The following is a 26,914-nucleotide window of genomic DNA, read 5'->3' on the forward strand; positions in this document are numbered from 1 at the left end:
CATGTCTGGAATATAGGTTTCAGCCAGAACTTTGCAACTTTCTGCAGGACTGTATTGAATGTACACTGTATTTTCTCAATAATTAAACATAAACATAACTAAATTTGGGAAGAGAATTTACTTCTACTTTAAATAACATGAGCTCCTCAAAAAAATAAGCATTCCAAACATTCTGCATCATGTGTTTCAAATTATAAGTCTGATGTACAGTAATTTCAAGATGTTGTATACAGTAATTACATGCTGACAGCTCCACTATGACCATCAAGATGAGCAACAAAAAGAAAGGTTACTCTTTTGCACAAATGTTTGCAAAGTGGCTATATTTGGAAAGGCATATTAATTATGTTGTTCTGTAGGAGTTTAGCTTTTGAGAGGTTTTCTGCCTTATATACCTAAGAAAAGAGAAAGAAGTTTAGTATAGTCTTTATAGTATTATTTTTCTAACAAAAAATTAGCTACATTGTCCCCATAGGAATATTAGAACAGAATGGAATAGCATAGCATAGCATAGCATAGCATAGCATAGCATAGCATAGCATAGCATAGCATAGACCAGGTTGGAGGAGACCTTTCAGATCATCACGTCCGACCCATCATCCAACACCATCTAGTCAACCAAACCATGGCACCAAGCACCCCATCCAGTCTCCTCCCAAACACCTCCAGTGATAGCGACTCCACCACCTCCCTGAGCAGCCCACTTCAATAGGCAATCACTCTCTCTATGAAGAATTTCTTCCTAGCATCCAGCTTAAACCTCCCCTGGCACAGCTTGAGGCTATGCCCTCTTGTTCTGGTGCTGGTTGCCTGGGAGAAGAGACCAGCCCCCACCTGTTTACAACCTCCCTTCAGGTAGTTGTAGACAGCAATAAAGTCTCCCGTGAGCCTCTTCTCCAGGCTAAGCAACCCCAGCTCCCTCAGACTCTCCTCATAGGGCTTGTGCTCCAAGCCCCTCACCATTACAGTACATACAGAATGTTCCAAGCAACACAGGCATGCACAGAATGACAGCCATTGCTCTAAAAAGTTAGGATTTACAGTGCTCATCAACATTTCACTTTTCAAATAATGAGGCTGCAAACCAAATTATTTCACCCTGAGAAGTTTATTGATGAAAGAGTACATTTCTTTTAAAACCAAGGAAATGGCATTAATCAATAATTCAGTCAACTTCTTTAACTGCAGTTAACTTTGCCTACAATTTATGGTTGTGTAACAGGAGGAATGGGCGCAGCTATTAAAAATTCATTTGCATTAGCCTCATTGTCACTTCTCTGCAAAAATGATGCCAGCGCTGGAAACTGAGCAAAGTAGGTTTTTGCCTGGTTATGCTTACTTTTTATTCCATCAATAAATGTTGCTTCATAAGCCTGAAAGGGAAAAAGAAAAAAAAAACAACCCAAATCTCATTAAATACCTTCAAAATATCAAGCAATCTACATGTTGTTTCATATTTTAAACAGTATAAAAAGTGATCCTTAAATAAGCTAAGCTAGATAATTTTTTTCATATATGACTCATATTGAAATATTTTGTAGTTCTATACTGCTACCTTATGGCCCAACAGTGAAAAGTACTAACCACTCCTTGTGAAGTAGTAGTCACCTTTTAAAAAAAGAACAGAAACCTTCTGCCATTTTTTCATCTGTTCAAGATAAAACTTATTTCTTTGGTTTTTGGGTTTTGGTTTTTTTCAAGTAAGAACATTTTGTGGGTGTAGTCTACCTGGACTTCACCAAGGCCTTTGACACCATTCCCCACAGCAAACTGCTGGCCAAGCTGTCAGCCCCTGGCTTGGACAGCAGCACTCTGTGCTGCGTTAGGAACTGGCTGGAGGGCTGAGCCCAGAGAGTGGTGGTGAATGGTGCCACATCCAGCTGGCGGCCAGTCACCAGTGGTGTCCCCCAGGGATCAGTGCTGGGCCCCATCCTGTCCAATAGTTTTATTGATGATCTGGATGAGGGGATTGAGATGACACCAAGCTGGGAGCAGGTATTGATGTGTTAGAGCATAGGAGAGCTCTGCAGAGGGACCTCGACAGGCTGGACAGATGGGGAGAGTCCAAGGGTATGAGACTGAACACATGTAAGTGCCGGGTTCTACACATTGGCAACAACAACCCCATGCAGAGCTCCAGGCTAGGGTCCAAGTGGCTGGAAAGCAGACAGATAGAAAGGGACCTGGGGGTACTGATTGACAGCTGGCTGAACAGGAGCCAGCAGTGTGCCCAGGTGGCCAAGAAGGCCAATGGTATCCTGGCCTGCATTAGGAATAGTGTGGCCAGCAGGAGCAGGGAAGTCATTGTGCTCCTGTACTCAACACTGGTTAGGCCACACCTTGAGTACTGTGTCCAGTTCTGGGACCCTCAGTTTAAGAAGGACATTGAGAATCTTGAATGTTTCCAGAGAAGGGCAACGAGGCTGGGGAGAGGCCTTGAGCACAAGCCATAGAAGGAGAGGCTGAGGGAGCTGGGATTGTTTAGCCTGGAGAAGAGGAGGCTCAGGGGGGACTTTCTTGCTGTCTACAACTACCTGAAGGGAGGTTGTAGCCAGGAGGGGGTTGGTCTCTTTTCCCAGGCAACCACCGCCAGAACAAGAGGAAACAGTCTCAAGCTGCACCAGGGGAAGTTTAGGCTCGAGGTGAGGAGAAAGTTCTTCATGGTGAGAGTTGTTAGACGCTGGAATGTGCTGCCAAGGGAAGTGGTGGAGTCACCAGCCCTGGAGATGTTCAAGAGGGGATTGGACATGGCCTTGGTGCCATGGTTTAGTAGTCATGAGATGTTGGGTCATAGGTTGGACTTGATGATCTCTGAGGTCTTTTCCAACCTTACCAATTCTATGATTCTATGATTTTTACTTATTTTGAAAATTAATAAAGGCAATGATTAAATGTCAAGATTTGCAAGGTGATGACTACAGGAAACATCCTTGATAAGAATAAGAGTGATTATTTACAAATAATCATGGCTGCAAGCATTTTACAGCATTTAAGTCAGCCTTTGAGTTCAGTGGTGACATTTTCCTAAATTTCTACTGATGAGTTCAGATGATGTAATAAATAACCAGAATATTTAGCTGAAAAAACTCTCTGCTACTGCTATGAATAACTGCTATTAAAGAAAGTGCTCAGTAGGCTTTTTTTCCCCCCCCAGTGCATAAGAAATAATGATTCGACTTAATACATTCTAACTTTGCTTTGTTTCCTTTATTTCACTTTTTATTAATCAGCAAAGACAGGTGACTTCTCTCTGGTCCACTTCTAGTTTTGCAGTGAGAGCTAAGTTAAATTTCACAGAATCACACAGAATCACAGAATCACCAAGGTTGGAAGAGACCTCAAAGATCATCAAGTCCAACCTGTCACCCAAGACCTCATGACTACTAAACCATGGCACCAAGTGCCACATCCACTCCCCTCTTGAACACCTCCAGGGATTGTGACTCTACCACCTCCCTGGGCAGCACATTCCCATGGCTAATAGCTGTCTCTGTGAAGAACTTTCTTCTGTCTCCTTGAAGATGCACATTTGGCACACACACACACAAAGTATCATGGATGGGCAAATTCCCTTTACCTTTAAAACTCCCTGACTAGTACATTTTGGGCCCAAAGCAAACCTTTAAGACAACAATTCATTTGCTCTGTCAGTTTAGTTATCACATACTCTTCACAGTTCCAAAAAGCAGGGCAATGAGTAAATGCTGAAGTTGCACTTCTGAGGCACCCATATTGTGTCAGAAATTGAATTGAAAACACCCTGAACAGAGGACACTATACAATAATAACCCTGGATCACTACCCTTATAAATCAATGACCTAGAGGTGAAAGGCTTAATAATCCATTACTAATTCCAGGACAAACATAGTGCATGGGATTCTAAGGCTCCTGTGCCTTAGCAAACTAAAATATACCATATGATACCCAGCACAGTGAGATATATATCAGATATGGAATTTGGGGGGGGCAGTGGTGTAAAAATATATAGTTTCAAGGACAATTTTAGCAAATTCTTTTAAATTATATTGCTATTGCTTAATTGCAAACTGTAATTATAGATTGTCAGGAATACTTACCTCACATATATGTAAGAAAATAAATTGAGATAAATTTCATTAAAACAATTCACTGAGTTCTAGACAGTGTCATTCAGTGTTATTTGATGAGAAATTTGTAAGGCCAGAAACTCATGAGGCCTGGGCATGTGCACAAGCACACAACTATGGTTACTCTTCAGTATGTTTTCCATCCAGACAAGCTCTTGCCTGATCTCAGCTGAGGGAGAAGCATAGGCACAGCACTGTTCTCAGTAGGCAGCATGGATGAGGCCACTTAGCTTCTTGCATTTTGGGAGGGAGAATCAAGGCAAGACAGAGTTGAGCTACACAGATGTAACTTCACGTCTCAGCTGCCCTCTGGGCAGTTTTATTTAACAGTGAAGATGCAATCGTTTAAATACTCAGCACAGGCCAGTTTAAACATGGATGAGTATAAATCTGGCTAAACAGCATTAGTCACAAAATGCAACTATAACATATAGCATAAAGGCTGTCAAAAATAAACTCATGACATTTTACCTCCTCAAGATTACACATCTTAAGATGTGCATCTGCCTCATCTTCTGTGAGGAGAATAGTGTTCCATGGAGACCACTCATACTGCTTATCCCATCTGACCATGATCAAATCATAGAGGTCACTGCAGGCACTGAGAGCTGACTGACAACCCCATATGGTCTCAATCAGGTACTGCAGATCTTGATGCTGAAATAGAAAACATGGTTAAGAAGGAAGAAGCATGCTTCAGTCCACAATAAAAGCCTTGTAACCATGTCAGAATACAAAGAAAGCTTTCAGTAAAAAAACTTTTTATACATATGCCATAGAATCCCTTGGTTAAAGAATGGCTAGATATACACATCTACACATCTTCCTCTAGCATGTTAATAACTGCATTTTTTTGTATCATCTCTAAAATATTAGATTCTTACTTTGATTGTCTCTGCCATTGGCGAGTCACACCGTGACTGCTTAATTGCTCTTATAAAGCTTAAGAATGTTCAGACAGCTTCAGTTAATAACAAGAATCCATCTCCATCATTACTGAGATGACTTCCCCATTTCATTCCTGGATTCAGAATTAAAATTATTCAATAAATGAGTTATTACACTACTAAATCACATCATTAGAATAATCTAGCCTGGAAAATGCAGGAAATTAGGACAAGAAAAACTCCCACCTCTGACAGACCCCAAATCACTGCCAGCTTTGCTTCTTTCCCCTCACTCTCACATACAGAAAGTTTATTATGCTTATGATACTGTTGCTCATTTTACCAAATAGGATTATAAGATCAGGTAGCTATGATACAATGTTAGGAAAAAATAATAGGAGATCTGTTTATAAAGGTTCTCTAGTACAGAAAGGCCTTTCAATGTACTTCCAACCTATGTATAAGGTGAATTTATGTCAGTCTTAATATGCTTATTACTGGGCATCTGAAATCACTTGATAAATCTTGATAAAAACAGCCTCTTAAATGAAAGAAAAAAATAAAACTGGGACAGCAGTCACCACTGAACTTTAGCAAGTTTTTTTGCCACTCCCCATTAATTCTTCTCTGTGTTAGCCATGGAAAATGATTAGATTTTTATCTTCAGAAGTATATAAACAACAGACTTTCTGGGTTTCCTCCAAGCTAGCCTATTGAAGAAGACTTCTTCCTCTTTAAAGAAATCTTGACTTAATTAATTACATAATGGTGTTTGTATATTACTGATTAATTTCTTGACAAAGGATGAAGGAAATGATACCAACACAGTGCTTTAGTGAAAAGTAGACTTATGGATTTTCATCCATTTTGCTTTCAAAATCCAGGAACTCATGCAAGTACTTGCCAGCAAAAATGTAAGATAAAAGATGGGAATAGAATAGAATAGAATAGAATAGAATAGAATAGAATAGAATAGAATAGAATAGAATAGAATAGAATAGAATAGAATAGAATAGAATAGAATAGAATAGAATAGAATAGACCAGGTTGGAAGAGACCTTCAAGATCATCATGTCCAACCTATCATCCAACACCACCTAATTAACTAAACCATGCAACCAAGCACCCTGTCAAGTCTTCTCCTAAACACCTCCAATGATGGTGACTCCACCACCTCCTCGGGCAGCCCATTCCAATGGGCAATCACTCTCTCTGTGTAGAACCTCTTCCTAGCATCCAACCTAAACCTCCCCTAGCACAGCTTGAGACTGTGTGCTCTTGTTCTGGTGCTGGCTGCCTGGGAGAAGAGACCAACATCTGCCTGTCTACAATCTCCCTTAAGGTAGTTGTAGAGAGCAAGAAGGTCACCCCTGAGTCTCCTCTTCTCCAGGCTAAGCAACCCCATCTCCCTCATCCTCTCCTCATAGGGCTTGTCTTCCAAACCCCTCACCAACTTTGTTGCCCTTCTCTGGACACGTTCCAGCAAGTCAATATCCTTCCTAATCTGAGTGTCCCAGACCTGGACACAGGAGGAAGAACTGCCCATTGTAAGTGCAGATCAGGTTCGTGATCATCTGAAGAACCTGAAAGTGTTCAAGTCCATGGGACCTGACGGGATACACCCATGGGTGCTGAGAGAAGTGGCAGATGAGGTTGCTGAACCCCTCTCTATTATATTTCAAAAGTCATGGCAATCTGGTGAAGTCCCCACAGACTGGAAAAGGGGAAACATTGCCCCCATCTTCAAACAGGGTAAGAAGGAGGAACCAGGGAACTACAGGCCAGTCAGTCTCACCTCTGTGCCTGGAAAGATCATGGAGCAGATCCTCCTGGAGTCACTACTCGCTCAAAAGAATAGTGAAGAGGTGATTTGGAACAGTCAGCATGGCTTTGCAAAGGGCAGGTCCTGCCTGACAAACCTGGTTGCCTTCTATGAGCAGGTGACAAAATTAATAGATGAGGGGCAAGCAACTGATGTAATTTACCTGGACCTGAGCAAAGCCTTTGACACTGTCCCGCACCACATCCTGGTCTCCAAACTGGTGACACATGGGTTTGATGGTTGGACCACCAGATGGATAAGGAAATGGCTTGATGGCCGCACCCAAAGAGTGGCTGTCCATGGCTCCATGTCCCAGTGGAGGCCAGTGACAAGAGGAGTCCCTCAGGGATCAGTCCTGGGACCTGTCTTGTTCAACATCTTTGTGGGTGACATGGACAGTGGCATTGAGTGCACCCTCAGCAAGTTTGCTGATGACACCAAGCTGTGTGGTGCAGCAGACACGCTGGAGGGAAGGGAGGCCATCCAGAGGGACCTTGACAGGCTGGAGAGGTGGGCACAAGCCAACCTCATGAAGTTCAATAAGAGCAAGTGCAGGGTCCTGCATCTGGGTCGAGGCAACCCCAGGCACAAATACAGGCTGGGCAGTGACTGGCTCGAAAGTAGCCCTGAGGAGAGAGACTTGGGGGTGCTGGTGGACAAAAAGCTCAACATGAGCTCTCAACGTGCACTTGCAGCCCAGAAAGCAAATCAGGTCCTGGGCTGCATCAGGAGAAGTGTGGCCAGCAGGGCAAGGGAGGTGATCCTCCCCCTCTACTCAGCCCTGGTGAGACCCCACCTGGAGTACTGTGTCCAGTTCTGGAGCCCCTATTACAAGAGGGATGTGGAGGTGCTGGAAGGTGTCCAGAGAAGGGCCACGAGGATGATCAGAGGGCTGGAGCCCCTCTCCTATGAGGACAGACTGAAAGAGTTGGGGCTGTTCAGTCTGGAAAAGAGAAGGCTCCCAGGTGACCTAATTGTGGCCTTCCAGTATCTGAAGGGGGCCTACAGGAAGGCTGGGGAAGGACTTCTCAGGATATCAGGTAGTGATAGGACTAGGGGGAATGGAATGAAGCTGGAGGTGGGGAGATTCAGGCTGGATGTGAGGAAGAGGTTCTTCACCATGAGAGTGGTGAAGCCCTGGAATGGGCTGTCCAGGGAGGTGGTTGAGGCCCCGTCCCTGGAGGTGTTTAAGACCAGGCTGGATGAGGCTCTGGCCAGGCTGATCTAGTGTGGGGTGTCCCTGCCCATGGCAGGGGGGTTGGAACTAGATGATCCTTGTGGTCCCTTCCAACCCTGAATGAAACTATGAAACTATGAAACTTGAGGTGTGGCCTAACCAGTGCAGTGTACAGGGGCAGAATGACCTCCCTGCTCCTGCAGGGACTTGGGTCTACTGATTCCAAGAATATAGGTCTGGTCTTTAAACCTGGTGTTAAACCTTCTCGGAGGGCCTTCTTTACCACATTTCACTAATAGGCTTTGGGTTTTTTTCCCCAGTATTTCCTCCTTTTTCACAAAGTTTCAAATATCTTCTGTATCTTCTTCTCAGAAGCCAGAAATTTGCAAGCAGACAGATTAGCAAGTACTATTTTTGTGCTAAGCTGCACATCTCAAAAGTTATCAGAACTTGCAAAAATTTACACTGAGGCATACACAGGTCTATGTGATTTATACTTTGACTCTTCCTTTTTCCTGGATTATAATTTTTTTTTAATTTTATCTTTTTTTCCTTCCTGAAAAATAGGCAAAACTTGTTCTATCTCAGAGCTTGGGGGGAAAAGTTTAATTTAAAAGACTTCAGGACTTTCTAAAGCTAGGTGTGCATTCTGCTGTGAAATTTCACAGTTAATTAATTTCAGTTTGTTCTGTGCTGACACAAAATGGAAACAGCCTGCAAGTACTGCCATCTGACATGTTGGGAGCTCAGCAGATGAGTCAGGGCAACAAGGGTAGGCAGCGAACCAGTAAAGGGGTTAAGTGCATTTGTAACTTCAAATGAACACAACATTGCCATTAGGATGTTGCTTATCAAGAAAAATCAGAGCCATATTACACACCATTGATTCTAAGAAGCATGGCACAGTTAAGCCTTTTGAAAGGTTTAACTTTCAGCAGCCTCAGTACATATTTGCTGGGCTAGTTCATTTTGATACAAAATACCTACAGTCAGCAGAACCTACTGGAGCTATTGTAAGTCTCACCAACAGCTTTTTGCCTTTTAAACCTAAGCAGAAGACAAATCACATCTTGGGCTGCATCAAATTATGTGTTGCCAGCAGATCCAGAGAGGTGATTCTGCCACGTTATTCTGCTCTTGTGAGACTTCACCTGGAGTACTGCATCCAGGTCTGGAGCCCTCAAAACAAGAAGGACATGGACCTGATGGAGAGGGTCCAGAGGATGGCCACAGAAATGATCACGGGGATGGAATATGTCTGCTACAATGACAGACTGAGGGAGCTGAGGTTGTTCAGCCCAGAAAAGAGGAGGCTCTGGGGAGACCAGAGGGGGTGTACCTGGGGAGTACCTGAAGGGGACTACAGGAAGGATGGAGAGAGACTGTTTGCAAAGGCCTGTAGAGATAGAACAAAGGGCAATGGCTTCTAAGTAGAGAATGGTAGATTTAGACTGGATGTTTGGATCAGGTTCTTTACTATGAGGGTGGTGGAACACTGGAAGAGGTTGCCTGGGGAGGTGTTTGAGGCCCCATCGCTGGAGGTATTCAAAGTGAGGCTCGAGAGGGCTCTGGGCAGCCTCATATAGTTGAGGATGCCCCTGCTTACTGCAGAGCAGGTTGGACGAGACGACCTTCCAACCCTTCTGACCCAGACCATTCAATGATTCTTGACACAGGCATTATAATTAAAGAATCTCAAACTTCCTTTTGACAGCTGACATTAGCTAAACCCTAGCATGGCTTGTTTTGGTAACAGTGGGATTTTGCTTGCTTGTTGTTGCAGATGTACCAAAAATACAACTCAAAAACTATTGCAAGAATGCTGATGCTGTAAAGATTTTGAAGGCTAAATTTCAGAAAGTTCAGCTAAATCTCAGCTGGTTAATATTTTCAATCAATAACACTTCAAAATTACCTCAGATTTAAAACTTTCCCAGCAAATACTAGAATTCTTTTGTTGACAAAGTAACAACTAAAAGAATATGCTGAATACAGAGGCAACAATTCTGTGAACTGAGTTGTTCCAGTAAAGATTATTAAGAAACATTAGCTATTTCATAAAATTGCAGAAAACTACAGATTATGACATTTTAAAGGTTAGATTATTTAATGAATTCCTCTCCTAATGAATGTTAAACAGCAACAGTTCCAACTATAAGCTACTGACACAGCTCTTTCCTCTTTTTTTTTGCCTTCCAAGAAAATAAAATAATTCAGTTGTACTACTGAAACAGACCAAACAACAGGGCTCAAAATGTTCTACTAGTGTGGTCTGGATAATCAAATAGTGCAGTGGATTGTGAATGGATTGAAGGAAAGAAGTCAGAGAGTTGTGGTCAATGCGATGGAATCTAATTGGAGGCCTGTATCTAATGGAGTCCCTCAGGGCTCAGTACTGGGACCAGTGCTATTCAATCCATTCATCAGTGACCTGAATGAGGGAAAAGAGAGCGCTGTCAGCAAGTTTGTTGAAGACACAAAGCTGGGTGACGTGGCTGACACACTGTAAGGCTGTGCTGCCATTCAGCAAACACTTAGGCTGGAGAGCTGAGCAGGGAGAAATTGAATGAAATTCAACAAGGGCAAGTGTAGAGTCTTGCACCTGGGAAAGAACAACCCCATGTACCCCATGTACCAGTATAGGTTGGGGACTGACCTGCTGGAGAGCAGTGAAGGGGAAAGGGTCCTGGGGGTGCGAGTGGATGGGAGGTTGACCATGAGCCAGCAATGTGCTCTTGTGACCAAGAAGGCCAATGCCATTCTGGGGTGGATTAGAAGGGGGGTGGTCAGCAGGTCAATAGAGGTTCTCTTTCCCCACTACTCAGCTCTGGTGAGGCTGCATCTGGAGTATTGTGTTCAGTTCTGGGCCACTCAGCTCAGGGAGGACAGGGAACTGCTTGAAAGAGTCCAGCACAGAGCCACAGAAATGATGAAGGGAGTGGAACATCTTCCTTATGAGGAGAGACTGAGGGAGCTGGGGCTCTTCACCTTGGAAAGGAGGAGACTAAGGGGTGACCTCATTCATGTTTAATAGTTTGTAAAGGGTGCGTGCCAAGAGGATGGAGTCAGGCTCTTCTCAGTGATGCTCAATGACAGGACAAGGGGCAATGGGTGGAAGTGGAGGCATAGGAAGTTCCATGGAAACGTGAGGAAAAAAAATTTCCCTATGAGGGTGACAGAGCTCTGGAAGAGGCTACCCAGGGGGGTTGTGGAGTCTCCCTCACTGGAGATACTCAGGACCGACCTGGATGCATTTCTGTGTGACATGGTATAGGTGATCCTGCTCTGGCAAGGGTGTTGGACTAGATGATCTTTTGAGGTACCTTCCAGCCCCTAATATTCTGTGATTCTGTGATTATGTCTTGAAAAATATTAGTCATAAAACCACTGTTGTTGCTGTACAGATGATGCTAGTATCTTTAAGCCATAGGACAGTAATAGAAGACTTCGATTTGTCAGCTAGACTTCTACCTTCTTTAAATGCATGGTTTGTAGCCACCTTTAAAAGTACAACTATAATTCAAGAATTTCAGTGCTTCTTCTTCATGATATAGAATATCCCATACCACAGGAAGAATTTTTGGTAGCTTTTAGCTTGTTTTTCAACCTGTCAACAACATACACCAAATAAAGCAAAAATTCTTGACAAACCCATTGTCTTCTATTATTAGCAATGCTCTTTCAGAATGTACCTGAATTGAGAAAACAATTTTAGCATCATCTTGGTAGTCAGCTTCAGACTTTCTGAGACTTTCCAGAATAAGTTTGTACTTCAGAAATGTTTCTCGTTGCTGAGCCTCATTATCAAGCTTGTAGCACAAACGACATCTGCCAATGGTGCGGGAACGAGCAGAAACTGGAAACTCAGTAGACATTAAGTGATTTTTGCAACTCTGACAGAAATGAACAGTTTTATAAAGCTTTAGGGGATCTCGTGGGACCTAAAAAAAAAAATAAAATTGAAACAACAAATTAATTTACTACAAAGTATCTTTGTATTACTTGTGTGTCACTAACTCTGTCAGGATATATTTTCACATATATTTATGGAAGTATTCTAATATGTAAAAGCTAGTAATATATATCTTTAAACATAGAATAGAATAGAATAGAATAGAATAGAATAGAATAGAATAGAATAGAACAGAACAGAATTAACCAAGTTGGAAGAGACCTTTGAGATCAGAATCCAACCTATCATGCAACACTGTCTAATCAACTAAACCATGGCAGCCCATCCAGTCTCTTCCTAAACACCTCCAGTGATGGTGACTCCACCACCTCCCTGGGCAGCCCATTCCAATGGGTAATTACACTTTCTATGAAGAATTTATTCCTAACATCCAGCCTAAACCTCCCCTGGTGCAGCTTGAGACTGTGTCCTCTTGTTCTGTTGGTGGTTGCCTGGGAGAAGAGACCAACTGCCACCTGGCCACAACATCCCTTCAGGTAGCTGTAGACAGCAATAAGGTCTGCCCTGAGCCTCCTCTTCTCCAGGCTAAGCACCCACAGCTCCCTCAGCTTCTCCTCAATAGGGTGTTTGGTTTTTCTAAACAGAAGACCAAACCCATTGTATTTTCTTAGTGTGCTTGTTAAAATCAGTTACATAAAGCAGTTAATGACTTAAGCTACACGAGGACTGCAGACATTATGCTCCAGTGCTCGTGCTGGTGCTTTTACATATGCAATTTGTCAGATACTCTGAATAGATGATAACAAATACACAAAAAATAACTTCTGCATTTTATTTTTCATATGGAATCTACACTTTATGTCTGAGCTGAAATGCTGGGAACATGGGCATACCAATATTTCAGCAAATGAATATAAAATCAGAGCCACATGTCAAAAAACAATATTGGGGAAGATAATAAATTAAACGCGCCAATGAACTCCTCCTCCTCACATTGCTTCACGGGTTCTGGAAATAATATAATGTAGTCTGTGTAGAAGGCCTTTGTTTGCAATTGGGTAGTTTGAGTAGTCTGATAATCAAGCTATGTATTGTGGTCACTTGCCTTTATTGTTTTTGAAAGTACCCCAAGGACTTAGTCACTTTGACTGACTGTTGATGAATTCCCATCTTTTTTTATGGGAAGGTTAAAAGGTTCCAATAAAAATATAGGGGCAATTTAGCCTTCAACTCAAGGTACTGTTAACCAAAAGCTACAGAGGACAAAAATCTCCTGTCTTGAAACTCAGCTACATCACAACTAGATAACCCCATTCAACAACCTAGTCTAAAATAACTGTTAGTTGGTTCTGAACATGAGCCAGCAGCGTGGCCAGGTGGCCAAGAAGGCCAATGGCATCCTGGCCTGTATCAGGAAAGGTGTGGCCAGCAGGAGCAAGGAAGTCATTCTGCCCTTGTACTCAGCACTGGTTAGGCCACACCTTGAGTCCTGTGTCCAGTTCTGGGCCCCTCAATTTAAGAAGGACATTGAGACTCTTGAATGTGTCCAGAGAAGGGCAACGAGGCTGGGGAGAGGCCTCGAGCACAAGCCCTACGAGGAGAGGCTGAGGGAGCTGGGGTTGTTTAGTCTGGAGAAGAAGGCTCAGGGGAGACCTTATTGCTGTCTACAGCTCCCTGAAGGGAGGTTGTAGCCAGGCAGGGGTCGGTCTCTTCTCTCAGGCACCCAGCACTAGAACAAGAGGACACAGTCTCAAACTGCGCCAGAAGAAGTTTAGGCTGGAGGTGAGGAGAAAGTTCTTCCCAGAGAGAGTTTTTAGCCATTGGAATGTGCTGCCCAGGAAGGTGTTGGAGTCACCATCCCTGGAGGTGTTCAAGAGGGTATTGGACATGGCACTTGGTGCCATGGTTTAGTAGTCATGAGATGTTGGGTGACAGGTTGGACTTGATGATCTCTGAGGTCTTTTCCAACCTTATTGATTCTATGATTCTATGATAAATCTGACTAAAACTTACTGACAGATTCTGTACTCCTGAGATTCCTGAGATACCATCAACCACAGTATGAAGAATCCTGTTCTGACAGATGCAGAATACATGCTACTGCCTAAAGCAGCAACAAATGATAGTGAATTTTATTTTTAATTGGAATCTGTAGTCAGAAAATAAAAACAATTAACTTCAGAAGTGTCTAGCACTTACTACTCCTCCTAGCTATTTCTTTTTTCTGACAAAGTAGAAACTGTATCACATAAAGTTGTAAAAGCTCTTGCTTAGGTGCAAGCTCATTAGACATTGTTTTGACATAGGCAGTGTGGATGCATGGGATGCTGTCCCTTGTCCAGTGGAAAAAAAGATAATTGCTCTCTCTCTTGTTCCCCATTTGCTATTACATTTTACTCTTACAATCCTATAAGATCCACAATTTCTAATTCTCAGGGTTTTGATTTCATACTTAGAGTTCCTGGGTTCTCACAAGTGCTACCAGTCACTTGTCAGATTCCTATACACATCCATGCCCTGCGCTTCCTATAGGACTATATAAGATTATTGGTGTGAAGTCTGTGTGCTCGATAGATTTTACTGGTTAAGGAACTCCCACAGCAGTTCTACAGCAAAATGTAAAATAAAAAAGCTTTCATTGTTTTCCATTCCCCTTCTCCACCATCCTTATTTCAATGGCCACTCTGTCAGACTGCAAAATAGGAATAATACCTTAAGCATCCTAGCAACTTCAGGATTAAACTTTGGGTTTTTAGTATACTGAAGGAATAATGTACAAATTCTTCTTCTCAGTCCTTCTAAGTTGTGTTCTTTCACCTCTCTCGACATAAGATCAACTTCCCTGTCAATTAATTCCACTATTTCCTGTGTTAGTTTACATTCATGTTCCTGAAAGAAAATACAAATAAGAAGGAAAACAAATTCCACAACAATAAGGAAACAAACAGGTATGAAAGTAAGCTATGAATTCTATGACAATCATCATACATATCATAGAAGAACCTCTTAGTGTCTTAGGAACTGCCTCCAAGAAAACTAATGTGAAGAACTACAAATTTGAGAATACTGAAAGAGACTCCTCTTTAAGTGTCATGTGGATACATACTAAATCTGTGACTAGCAACTTGCAGGCATTTAAAAAATGCTAAGCAGAGGCACACAACAGATGCAAAACCTTCAGCTGCCATAAGCCCAAAGAAATACCTCCCTAAGAAGCTGCCTTTGGGTATATGAAAGGAGGTGCAATGTATATACACAGCAGAGGGTTAAAAAACCCTACACTGTCAAAAAAGAGATCCACCCCCACCAGGAAAACCAAACAACAACAACAAAAGCCCCAAAACCCACCACACAAAAGGCATGGGGGACTTTACAAGTATGTTTGGAAATTAGCTATTTCAGTATACCAAATACTTAGTAGAAGATTCTCCAGAGAAATAAACAGTGAAGTGCAATGTTTTCTCACCCAATATAGAGCGCTAGTTCACAGAAGTTCTGGAATTTGTTCACTACAGCAACATAGGATAATAATAGAATAATAGAATAAACCAGGCTGGAAGAGACCTTCAAGATCATCACGTCCAACCTATCATCCAACACCACCTAATCAACTAAACCATGGCACCAAGCACTCTATCAAGTCTCCTCCTGAACACCTCCAGTGATGGTGACTCCACTACCTCCTCAGGCAGCCCATTCCAATGGGCAATCACTCTCTCTGTGTAGAATTTCTTCCTAACATCCAGCCTAAACCTCCCCTGGAGCAGCCTGAGACTGTGTCCTCTTGTTCTGGTGCTGGTTGCCTGGGAGAAGAGACCAACATCCTCCTGTCTACAACCTCCCTTCAGGTAGTTGTAGAGAGCAATAAGGTCTTTCCTGAGCCTTCTCTTCTTCAGGCTAAGCAACCCCAGCTTCCTCAGCCTTTCCTCATAGGGCTTGTCTTCCAAGCCCCTCACCAACTTTGTTGCCCTTCTCTGGACACCTTCCAGCAGGTCAACATCTTTCCTAAACTGAGGGGCCCAGAACTGGACACAGGACTCGAGGTGTGGCCTAACCAGTGCAGTGTACAGGGGCAGAATGACCTCCCTGCTCCTGCTGGCCACACTGTTCCTGATACAGCCCAGGATGCCATTGGCCCTCTTGGCCACCTGGGCACACTGCAGGCTCATGTTCAGCCTAACATCAACCAGCACCCCCAGGTCCCTCTCTGCCTGGCTGCTCTCCAGCCACTCTGACCCTAGCCTGTAGCACTGCATGGGGTTGTTGTGGCCAATGTGCAGAACCCAGCACTTGGATGTGTTCAGTCTCATACCATTGGACTCTGCCCATCTGTCCAGCCTGTCGAGGTCCCTCTGCAAAGCCCCTCTACCCTCCAGAAGATCAATACCCGTCCCCAGCTTGGTGTCATCTGCAAATTTACTGATGATGGACTCAATGCCCTCATCCAGATCATCAATAAAGATGTTAAAGAGCACAGGGCACAGCACTGATTCCTGGGGCACACCACTACTGACTGGCCACCAGCTGGATTGGCCACCAGCTGAATGTGGCACCATTCACCACCACTCTCTAGGCTCAGCCCTCCAGCCAGTTCCTACCCCAATGCAGTGTTCTCCTGTCCAAGCCATGGGCTGACAGCTTGGCCAGGAGTTTGCTGTGGGGGACAGTGTCAAAGGCCTTGCTGAAGTCCAGGTAGACATTCATGGATCAGGAGTGCTCCCAATGTTGGTACCCAAATTCTGGTACTACTAAGGTAAAGACCAAGAAGGTTGTGGTTTTTTTTTGACAAGACCAGAAAGCAGCATTCTATTCTAGCTGGATATCTGACAGTATCACCCTGGAAGTACTTAGAAACTTCTATTATTCTTTTTGTACACGGATAAATAAAACAAATATGAAGGACTAAAAGAAATGCAAACAGATTTTTATTCACTGGGAGCACTGGCAGCAGCAGTGTGGCTAGGGAGCAAGGGGCAAATAAAAAGATAAAATAATCTATATTTGCCACCCATAAAAATGGGTACCTAGACCAACAGACTGATAAGGTTCTATAGAGGCACTTCAACTAACTGGGAAAAAAAAAACAGCAACAGCCACTTACATCTCTGCCAAGGTTTTCATGCGGTTTTTCATCAAAATTCAGTGGAACTTTGTACTAATATCATATTATGTATTGATACACGAAACAGTCTAAACCCATGCAATTAAAATTCTAACACAATTCAAAGAAAAATGTGTACATCACAAAGTGAGCATGAATTTAGAGTGCATCACGAATGTACATCCCACTCTTATTCAAGGTGGTACACTAGGCTTTTTCTTGCTGTCAACTGATCATCCTGGCACCTGTCTGTCAGAAGAAACATCCCTTGTGTGTCAACACAATTACCTGACTGTTTGTGAAGTACAGCTTAAGCTAGACAAAAATACAAAAATAAAACATACCTTCACTGTACGTCTGAGTGTTAACAGCACATCTATCCTCTCATCTTTTGGGATGCCATTCATGCTAATGCTGAAGTAGATTTCAAATAGCTCCCTGGCACGGAGTGTGTACGGTGTATCCATTTCAGTGATTCTTCCGTCATATGCTTTCCATCTCTTAGGCTGTGCACACTTCAGAAACAATTTGTATAACTCTGAGCTATTGTAATCTCATTATCAGCTAAAGAAGTGCATTATATTACACCAAGTTTCACCAGAGCAAATAGGAACTTGACATTAGCACTTGACTAATTAAAAGGGCTAATTCTATTGTGACATGTATACAGTACCTGTTCCACCAGAGCAAGCATTCAAGTGCACACTTTGTTAAAAGTTTCAGGTCATTACAACTTTGTCTTACAGTATTTTAAAAGTAAATAGTATTCTCCCACAGGGATGAGTTCTATATCTTTAAAGTGAATTTCCTGACAGTGGTGTTAGAATACATTTGCTCTGCATTTCATCTTGCAGTTATTAATGCCTTTAAACTATCAGTGGGCCTGTTGATTGTGTAAAGATTGCAATGTTAAGACTTTGTAGTCTACTGCAGTACAAAATATCACTGCTAGCCATACAAATGGGTAGAGGACAGACTTTGTCAAAGCTGACCAAGGCAAAGTATGAGTTTACAGCTTATTGGATACTTCACTAGCTTCTTGTTTAATAACCTAATTATATATGATATGACTACTTCAGTGGTCACTTTGCACATTGTAATTTCTACAAACAGCAGGAAGTTACACGGTGTCAGGTGCTCCACTTGGTTTGAAATGTCCAACTGCTCTCCTCTTCCAACAGGACTGGTTTTGACTGCAAACCACACCACTACATATAGAGGTAGGTATCCAAAACTCTCTCCTTATCATTAGCTAACTCCACTCCCTTTCCTGAATTGGAACAGATATTTGGAACCTCATCCTGTGTATCAATTACTCTCTTTCACTATGTTTGGAACTTGAGTGTTCACAAATATTTGTGAACTTTGCAATCTCAGGGTGAGCTAACCACAGCAACACTTCATGCATCATCCACATGTCTAGCAGTTTTCTGGATATGATCCAGCATTGACCTAATAATTATTTTGACTGAATATACAGGCTGGCTATGGTGACCAGTTCTAAAAATAGCAAGAATATTAGGTAGAACCAACATGATTAATCCTCACCACAATCAAAACAAAGTTTTCCTCATTTTTAAGTAAACAAATAAAATAAGGTAAGCAAAACAAAATAACTGAAAAAAAAACCCTGACATTGAATAACTGGCATTTAATTACATTATCAGTGGGGTGGAACTCTAATTAGAGGTACTGCTAATCAAAGGTCACAAAATTCATTAAGAAATGCAATAGCAAACCCAGACATCAGTAAAGATTAAAAAAAAAAAAAGGGAAATCCTTAATTGCTTAGTGAAATCTTTGAACGTCCACAAAACTATAGAGACCATTTTCTGACATAAAATGAGAGCATTCTATCCTTGTGCAGCAATAGAAATTAAAAAACAACAACAAAACCAAGATGCCAAACCAAAAACCCCAAGGAAACAACAAATACCACCCACTAGCTTAGAAGCTGTATCATGCTGTAACTCTTTTGTGTAGTAGACTGTCAAAATCACTGTTTCTTCACAGAGTAGTTAATTGTTAATTCAGTAGCTGTATTTGATCCTCTTCAATTTAAGTCACTTGTTAAAACCCAGAAAGGTCAATTGCTTATGCTAGGGAGAGTCAATGGGCATAGCTTAGTCTAGAAACAGTTATTACAACCAGTTTCTTCTGATAAATTTGCAACAACCCATATATGAGTCTTGGTATTCCACTCTGCAAATGGCCCTTAACACAGACCAATTATATTATGATAACATCTAAATTATTCAAAGCAAGATATCCTACCTTTAACTTCTGTAATTTTTTCTTACTAACTCATAATAACTGGGGATAATACAAAATAAGATTATTTTAAAAGAAAAAAAACAACAGCTTTTTACTGAAAAACAAAATACAGAGGTGTCATCAGTAGGAAGGTTTCTAGTATTTCAGCTCCCTGATTTCAGACCTATTTTATTGTATTTGAGATTAGCATAAGAAAATAAAAACTTCTGAGATTCGTTTTTTGCCAGCCTTCTCTTGCCTTTTAGTCTGCTGGCAATGCTGTGGAGTTTACAATAATCCTGTTAATCTGTCTTACCTTAGAGAGCAAGACTATTATAACTGCACTCTGGTACCAATGCATGAAAGCAGAAACAAACCCAACAAACCCAACAAACCACAGACCTCATGACTACTAAACCATGGCACCAAGTGCCATGTCCAATGCCCTCTTGAACACCTCCAGGGATGGTGACTGCACCACCTCCCTGAGCAGCACATTCCAATGACTAACAACTCTCTCTGGGAAGAACTTTCTCCTCACCTCGAGCCAAAACTTCCTCTGGCGCAGTTTGAGACTTCATCCTCTTAGTCTGGTGCTGGTTGCCTGGGAGAAGAGACTAACCCCCTCCTCGCTACAACCTCCCTTCAGGGACTTGTAGACAGCAGTAAGGTCTCCCCTGAGCCTCCTCTTCTCCAGACTAAGCAATCCCAGCTCCCTCAGCCTCTCCTCACAGAGCTTGTGCTCGAGGCCTCTCCCCAGCCTCGTTGCCCTTCTCTGGACACATTCAAGAGTCTCAATGTCCTTCTTAAATTGAGGGGCCCAGAATTGGACACAGGACTCAAGGTGTGGTCTAACCAGTGCTGAGTACACAGGCAGTGAGTTCCCTGCTCCTGCTGGCCACAGTATTCCTGATACAGGCCAGGATGCCATTGGCCTTCTAGGCCACCTGGCCACTCTGCTGGCTCCTGTTCAAACAGCTGTCAATCAGCACCCCCAGGTCCCTTTCTATTTGACTGCTCTCCAGCCACTCTGACCCCAGCCTGTAGCACTGCATGGGGTCGTTGTGGCCAAAGTGCAGCACCTGGCACTTGGACTTGTTGAATGCCCTGAGATTTACCGTAGACACAGGCAGTTAACAGTCTTAAGGACGCATTGATAGTTCTTCAGTCAGTCACCAACAGAAGAAATTCTTGGTTTGGAAAGAGAAACTAACTCAATGGTATTGACATGAGCAACTCGATAATGTGGATACTTATTCACACGATTAACTGGGTAACAAAATTTACTTTTTGACAGGCAGTTTGCAAATTCCTCTTCTGTTGTTGTACTTAGGTATTCTTCATGTTCAGCCTAAAATTACCACACTGACCTTATCCAGAAAATGCAATATTGCTTTCTGTCGATTCTCCTCATCCGCATTGAGTTTGTGTCTTCCAATGGAAGCAATCAGCTGTGCCTCTTGTTCCAGAAGTCCACAAAGTGCAGCCTTTCTTTCAGCTCCAGTAAGACTTCTGTTAATCTTCTCTGTCTCCTCCTGCCTCCACACTACAGACAAAAATAATTTGGGTATTTTTACAGTATGTTTTTCTGTGAAACTTCTACTTTTATAATTAAGAAATAATTGTTTTTCAATATTCATCAAAAGCCAGTTCCAAAATAGCCCATAAATGACTGCAAATTATACAGATGCTCTGTGAGGGTATGTTTGTCTACATCAATTCTAAATTGCCCATTCATACTCCAAACTCAGTGATGGATGTGAGAAAGAGAACTTAGCTCCTCTGGAAATGCATGATGAAATTATTTTTTTATGATTGTGCACCTGAATTAGCTGTTTAAGATTCAAGCAGCTCCAGAAGGTATAAGCAATAGGAGCTTTTTATTCAGTTTCTCCTCAAAGTCTCAAGAAAAGATATCTGCTCAAAGGACTACAGACAGTACCTTACTGTAGTGCCATTAGTACTCAGTGCTGAGAATGCTAGTGCTTCTTGCTGAATAAACAAGTAAAACCTAAACAAGCCTGATGTCCTCCAAAAGTGAGATAAAACTTGAGTGAGAGTCATGTTTAGCACTCGAGGTCTTACACTGAATATTTGAGTAGTATCATCGTTTGCCATCTAAGGCAGATAAAACTGCATTGTTAATTAGACAGCCATTGGTCTACTTTCCCATTCCTCTTCTACAACTGAACTTCAAGTGGAAGTGGTATGCAAACCACAAGATAGCAGTGACAGCAGCATGTGAATCAGTACATAGAATAAATAGAATAGAATAGAATAGAATAGAATAGAATAGAATAGAATAGAATAGAATAGAATAGAATAGAATAGAATAGAATAGAATAGACCAGACCAGACCAGGTTGGAAGAGACCTTCAAGATCATTGTGTCCAACCCATCAAACAATCCAACCCACCTAAACAACTAAACCATGGCACTAAGCACTCCATCAAGTCTCCTCCTGAGCACCTCCAATGATGATGACTCCACCACCTCCCTGAGCAGCCCATTCCAATGGGCAATCACTCTCTCTGTGAAGAACTTCTTCCTAACATCCAACCTAAACTTCCCCTGGTGCAGCCTGAGACTGTGTCCTCGTGTTCTGGTACTGGCTGCCTGGGAGAAGAGACTAACATCCTCCTGTCTACAACCTCCGTTCAGGTAGTTGTAGAGAGTGATAAGGTCACCCCTGAGTCTCCTCTTCTCCAGTCTAAGCAACCCCAGCTCCCTCAGTCTCTCTTCATAGGGCTTGTGTTCCAAACCCCACACCAACTTTGTTGCCCTTCTCTGGACTCGTTCCAGCAAGTTAACATCCTTCCTAAACTGAGTGTCCCAGAACTGGACACAGTACTCGAGGTGTGGCCTAACCAGTGCAGTGTACAGGGGCAGAATGACCTCCCTGCTCCTGCTGGCCACACTGTTCTTGATGCATGCTGTAGAAGAATGTGGCCTTAGAGTCAAATCACCAACCACAGATTCTTGCTGCACTTTTAAGTTAACCCAATTAATGATGGAAACATATAGATATGCCATATGTGCTGATTGATGATTATTTTAGAGTACCTATATTTTTACTGCAAGTGCTGATACATAATTAAACGTCCTTTACAGAAATCTGTTAGTAAAATCAAATCGTGTTTACTGATTGGTGTCTTCCTTTGCATACATTGTACCATTTCTTGGCTTTTCCAGGGAGTCTGTTGCATGTCCAATACATCTAGAGTTTTGTAGGGATTTTATAAAATGCAACATTTCAATAATCTTGAGTCATATCTCGAAGCATTGTTATTGTTCTAGAACAGTTATGGAAAACCAAAACCCAACATAAAGAAAACAATCCAGTAAGTGAGGTACACTTACTGGGGAAAAAACATAACATCCTGTGTCAGGTATGATTAGAGGCAAGGGGAGGAAAAGGAAGAAGGTTTATTTTCTGCCTATGGCTTCCTTATCTACTTCACCTTATGTTTTCTATTTTAAAAGATTTCAATTAATTTCCTTAAGGCTCTCCAGCCTTCTGAGTACCCAAAGACGTGTTTTTAAATAAAGACTTTTCAGCAAACGAAAGCACTGCAGAGAATTAATTTACATGAAGATTTATAAGCCTGAAGGGGGCAGCAACTTCAAAGGTAGAGCCAATCATCACAGTAAGCAATTTCGAAGCAGCAGCAGCCATTGTCAGTACCTCCTGATTCACCATATACATGCAATTGAATTAAAAACATTCTTAAAGTGTTCTATGGACAAAGTGTCTACTCAGTATATTTTTTATTCCAGTTCTAATGAAAAGAAGTAGTTCATGCTTTTCAAATAGATAATCAATGTCTCCACATGGAGATGCACTGAATATATTGATACATATTTGCACCATACAGTCAACAGGCAAGTTTTTGTATCAACAGGGATTGCCTGCACTGACTGACCCTGTCATAGTAGCCCCCTGTTGCAGCAGTAACCTTCACAGATCTGTAGAGGACAATAGTCTCATTCTATTACTGTCACAAGGATTTAACTTATGTAGACTGTTGCCAGAGCAAGAATGTAAAAGCAGTTTCAGATGCAGGGAGAAAAAAATCCACTTCCTGGAACCACTAAGCTCTATTAAAACAAAGAGCATGACTGCAAGTCTCCATCTAGAGAAGCAACTAGTCAACACTGGTAAACAAAACCAGACAGCTGAAAGTCGTAATGCAAGCTTCGTGCTTGAAAAGGAGACATTTTTAAAATGAACTCTTGCAGTTTCATTACATGCTGGTACAAGTTCTCTGATTTCCATTGTTTCTGTTTTTCCAAAAGAACATAACACAAGGCATTTTGCCACATATGGAACACCATTCTCCTGTAACCTATGTCAATTATCTGCAGTATTCACTTCATTTTTCCAGGCAAGTTTAGAGATGCTTGCCTATATTAGACACCATCCATTCCAGCACGAGAAGTAAGCTTTTCAGAATGCTCTGTAGCACTCCTGACAGATTGTTTAGATTTTGACCACACAGTTTTGTGAAACATGGAATAACACAGACAGGGGAAAAAGCAGGAGAAGATGTTTAGAACAAAAGGAATAATCTCTGTCATATATCATAAAATCTGGAGAAAATACCGAATTCATTATTAAAAAATGTCTATATTAAATGATAAATGGTAGGTCTTTATGGTATCATGTTCAGCATCCTAAATATAGAGTAAAAAGATTAAAGTAATTCTGCTATAAAAATCCAGTGCTTCCTCCTCTAGTTGACATTAACATCACAGGTGAATGAGAAAAAAAAAGGCAAAAGATTATCAAAACCATTATTCAACAAGCTGATTGTTTCATATAAAGGTGGACAAGTTTCTGGCTGGGGTAGCGTTAATCTTATTTATAATGGTTGGTACAGTGCTATGTGCTATATTTGTAATGAAAACATAGTTGACACCATAAGGATGTTGTAGTTATTGCTAAATAGTGCTTACACAGAATAAAGGCTTTTTCTGCTTCACGAAATGTGGTAACGGTGGCAATGAGCAGTGTGAGCAATCTGGCAGTGTAGGCCTAGAGCCTGACATGGTGATAGACCGCGTCCAGCATGGGTGCAGAAGTGGCTAGCGGTTTAGCAGAATAGTGCTGTGCCTGCACCGTGTAACCAAAGCAGGACACTGATAGCTATAAACACAGAGAGTTATCTTGGAATAACAGGACGCACATGTGCATCAACAACCTCGCGTGTTATTACTAGTTTAACCAATAATCAATAGTAGTACAGTGTGTGGTCACTCGTGAGGGACCAATGAAGCCATGCCAGCAATGCCCTCCGAGTTTATACAAGTTGTAAAGGTTTTCTTAATACTCACTTCTTCTACGTACTTCTTACTAGCCTGTCAGCTCTACTGTCCGCTCTGTACTATGCTTGCATTATAATTGAACAACACTGAAGCAATAAAGGAACAATACTAGATCATATCGATCAGCTGTATTGATTCCAATCTCCGTCATCCATAAAGAAATATATTAAAGTCAAATAATTCTTTAAAAATGGAAGAAATTCTACTGTAAGTCAAAAGAATCAAGGAAGTATCTATTGAAATATGTCAAAACCAGGAGAGTTTTCTTCAACAAACTGCACTCTTCTGCTGATTTAAGAGCATTGCTTTACAAGAGAAAAAAAGACAACTTACATTCCACAGCATGGTACAGCAGCTCAAAATCTTCTTTTGTTTTAGGGTTCAGTCTTCGTGCATACCCCCGTCTCAGTTTTTCTTCTTTTGCTTGTTTTCTCTGTAACTCTTTTTGTGCTTCCCATGCCAGCCTTAGCCTTCTTAATTCCCTCAGATTTTGCACCACATTTATAGCATGCCAACGACGGAAGTATGTCTGTAATACTATTACCTATATGTGGTACAATAATAAAGAGTCACAGATTTAAAACAACACAGCATGGGGTTTTTTCCTCACTGTCTACCTTTTCTAAGATTTGTCTTGTACTCAATGGGAAATGGGGGAGTCACCATCGCTGGAGGTCTTTAGGAAGAGACTGGATGGGGCGCTTGGTGCCATGTTTTAGTTGATTAGATCTTTAGTTGATTAGTTGATCACCATCTGTGTTGGATGATAGGATGAACTCGATGATCTCAAAGGTATCACAGTAGCACAGTATCACCAAGGTTGGAAGAGACCTCAAAGATCATCAAGTCCAACCCGTCACCACAGACCTCATGACTAGACCATGGCACCAAGTGCCACATCCAAACCCCTCTTGAACACCTCCAAGGACGGTGACTTCACCACCTCCCTGGGCAGCCCATTCTACTGATGAATGACTCTCTCAGTGAAGAACTTTCTCCTCACCTCAAGCCTAAACTTCCCCTCGTGCAGCTTGAGACTGTGTCCTCTTGTTCTGGTGCTGGTTGCTAGAGAGAAGAGACCAACCCCTTCCTGACTACAACCACCTTTCAGGTAGTTGTAGGGAGCAATGAGGTCACCCCTGAGCCTCCTCTTCTCCAGGCTAAACAATCCCGGCTCCCTCAGCCTCTCCTCATAGGGCTTGTGCTCAAGGCCTCTCACCAGCCTTGTTGCCCTTCTCTGGACACGTTCAAGTCTTTTCTAGCCTGGTCTATTCTATTCTATTCTATTCTATTCTATTCTATTCTATTCTATTCTATTCTATTCTATTCCATTCCATTCCATTCCATTCCATTCCATTCCATTCCATTCCAATTTAAATGCTACCAAAGAAGTCAGGTACTATCAGTCTAAATACTAGCATACTTAGTTATTTAGGTAATTAGTTTAATCAATGGAGAAATAATCAAGTTAAGGTATAAATTGCAATTACTAATCTATTTTTTGAAATCTCTCCTTAAAAAGACCTTTTCCATGTACTGTATTCATTCTTTTCTGTTCAGCATTGTGGATGGACATTCTCATTTTACTATCCATTTATATAGTGTCTAGATTGAAAATTTCAACACATATCTGCAAAATTTCTTTTACATTTCTAATTGCCAAGAGCAGCACACACACAGAGAAAATCAACTCTACTTTGTTTTTTAAAGAAATAATGAAATTACCAATGCTGTTATGATAGAACTTAACAAAACAACAACAACAAAAAAAAAAGCCCCAACAAAACCAGAAAAAAAAAACACCTTCCAAAGCTTTAGCCACTGAAGACTGATATAATGTCTATCCTAAGCTAAGGGAGCATAACACACAAGCCTGAGCTCCTTGCCATCTGAGTTCACACTTGCACCAAAAGCAGTTTAGTCAGGTCAATACCAAAAGCCAGCAAGCATTGTTCAGTGTTAAAGGCTACTAAGCACAAACCCACACTAATACAGTCATACTGTCCCCAGAGCTATCTTAACCTAACATTTCTCTTCAATGTGGAACTGCACTGCACTGTGCAAATCCATCAACTTGAATCAACACCAAGGTGATGTCTCTCTACTGTGCATTATAGATTACCTACAAATACATTACAGGTTTCAGTAAGTGGCAGTGATGATCGGTAAACCACATTGGTGGCCCTGGGAAATGGCTACCTATTTGGGTTCCTCTTCTACAGGACACTTATTGCTGTCACCTGATGCTGACCAGATAAAAAGTTCTCACCGAAAACTTCTACCCAGAAGTTTTCAAAGCATCTGCCAACCACATCAATACAATTTCAGA

At 41.8% G+C, this 26,914-nt stretch overlaps 1 protein-coding gene across 4 annotated transcripts in view; it reads right to left on the minus strand.

The window, feature by feature from the left end:
- Nucleotides 1-1,103: 1,103 nt before the first annotated feature.
- The window catches only part of IQUB (IQ motif and ubiquitin domain containing), a 31,292-nt gene continuing 5,481 nt past the window's right edge, over nucleotides 1,104-26,914 (minus strand). For 2 of the 4 annotated variants that reach the window (XM_068164213.1, XM_068164222.1), the window contains exons 6-12: nucleotides 24,919-25,129; nucleotides 20,631-20,806; nucleotides 17,352-17,522; nucleotides 14,619-14,795; nucleotides 11,686-11,934; nucleotides 4,579-4,764; nucleotides 1,104-1,373 (exon numbers count right to left, since the gene is read on the minus strand). In XM_068164213.1, the coding sequence (XP_068020314.1) occupies nucleotides 1,206-1,373; nucleotides 4,579-4,764; nucleotides 11,686-11,934; nucleotides 14,619-14,795; nucleotides 17,352-17,522; nucleotides 20,631-20,806; nucleotides 24,919-25,129 (1,338 nt within the window). In that variant the 3' untranslated portion in view covers nucleotides 1,104-1,205. The remainder of the gene's footprint in view (nucleotides 1,374-4,578; nucleotides 4,765-11,685; nucleotides 11,935-14,618; nucleotides 14,796-17,351; nucleotides 17,523-20,630; nucleotides 20,807-24,918; nucleotides 25,130-26,914) is intronic. The other 2 variants (XM_068164233.1, XM_068164242.1) reach the window with 2 other exon arrangements.

This window comes from Melanerpes formicivorus, unplaced genomic scaffold (genome assembly GCF_026170545.1).
Source record: "Melanerpes formicivorus ecotype bairdi unplaced genomic scaffold, bMelFor1.0.p_v2 SCAF_3, whole genome shotgun sequence".
NCBI lineage: Eukaryota > Metazoa > Chordata > Aves > Piciformes > Picidae > Melanerpes > Melanerpes formicivorus.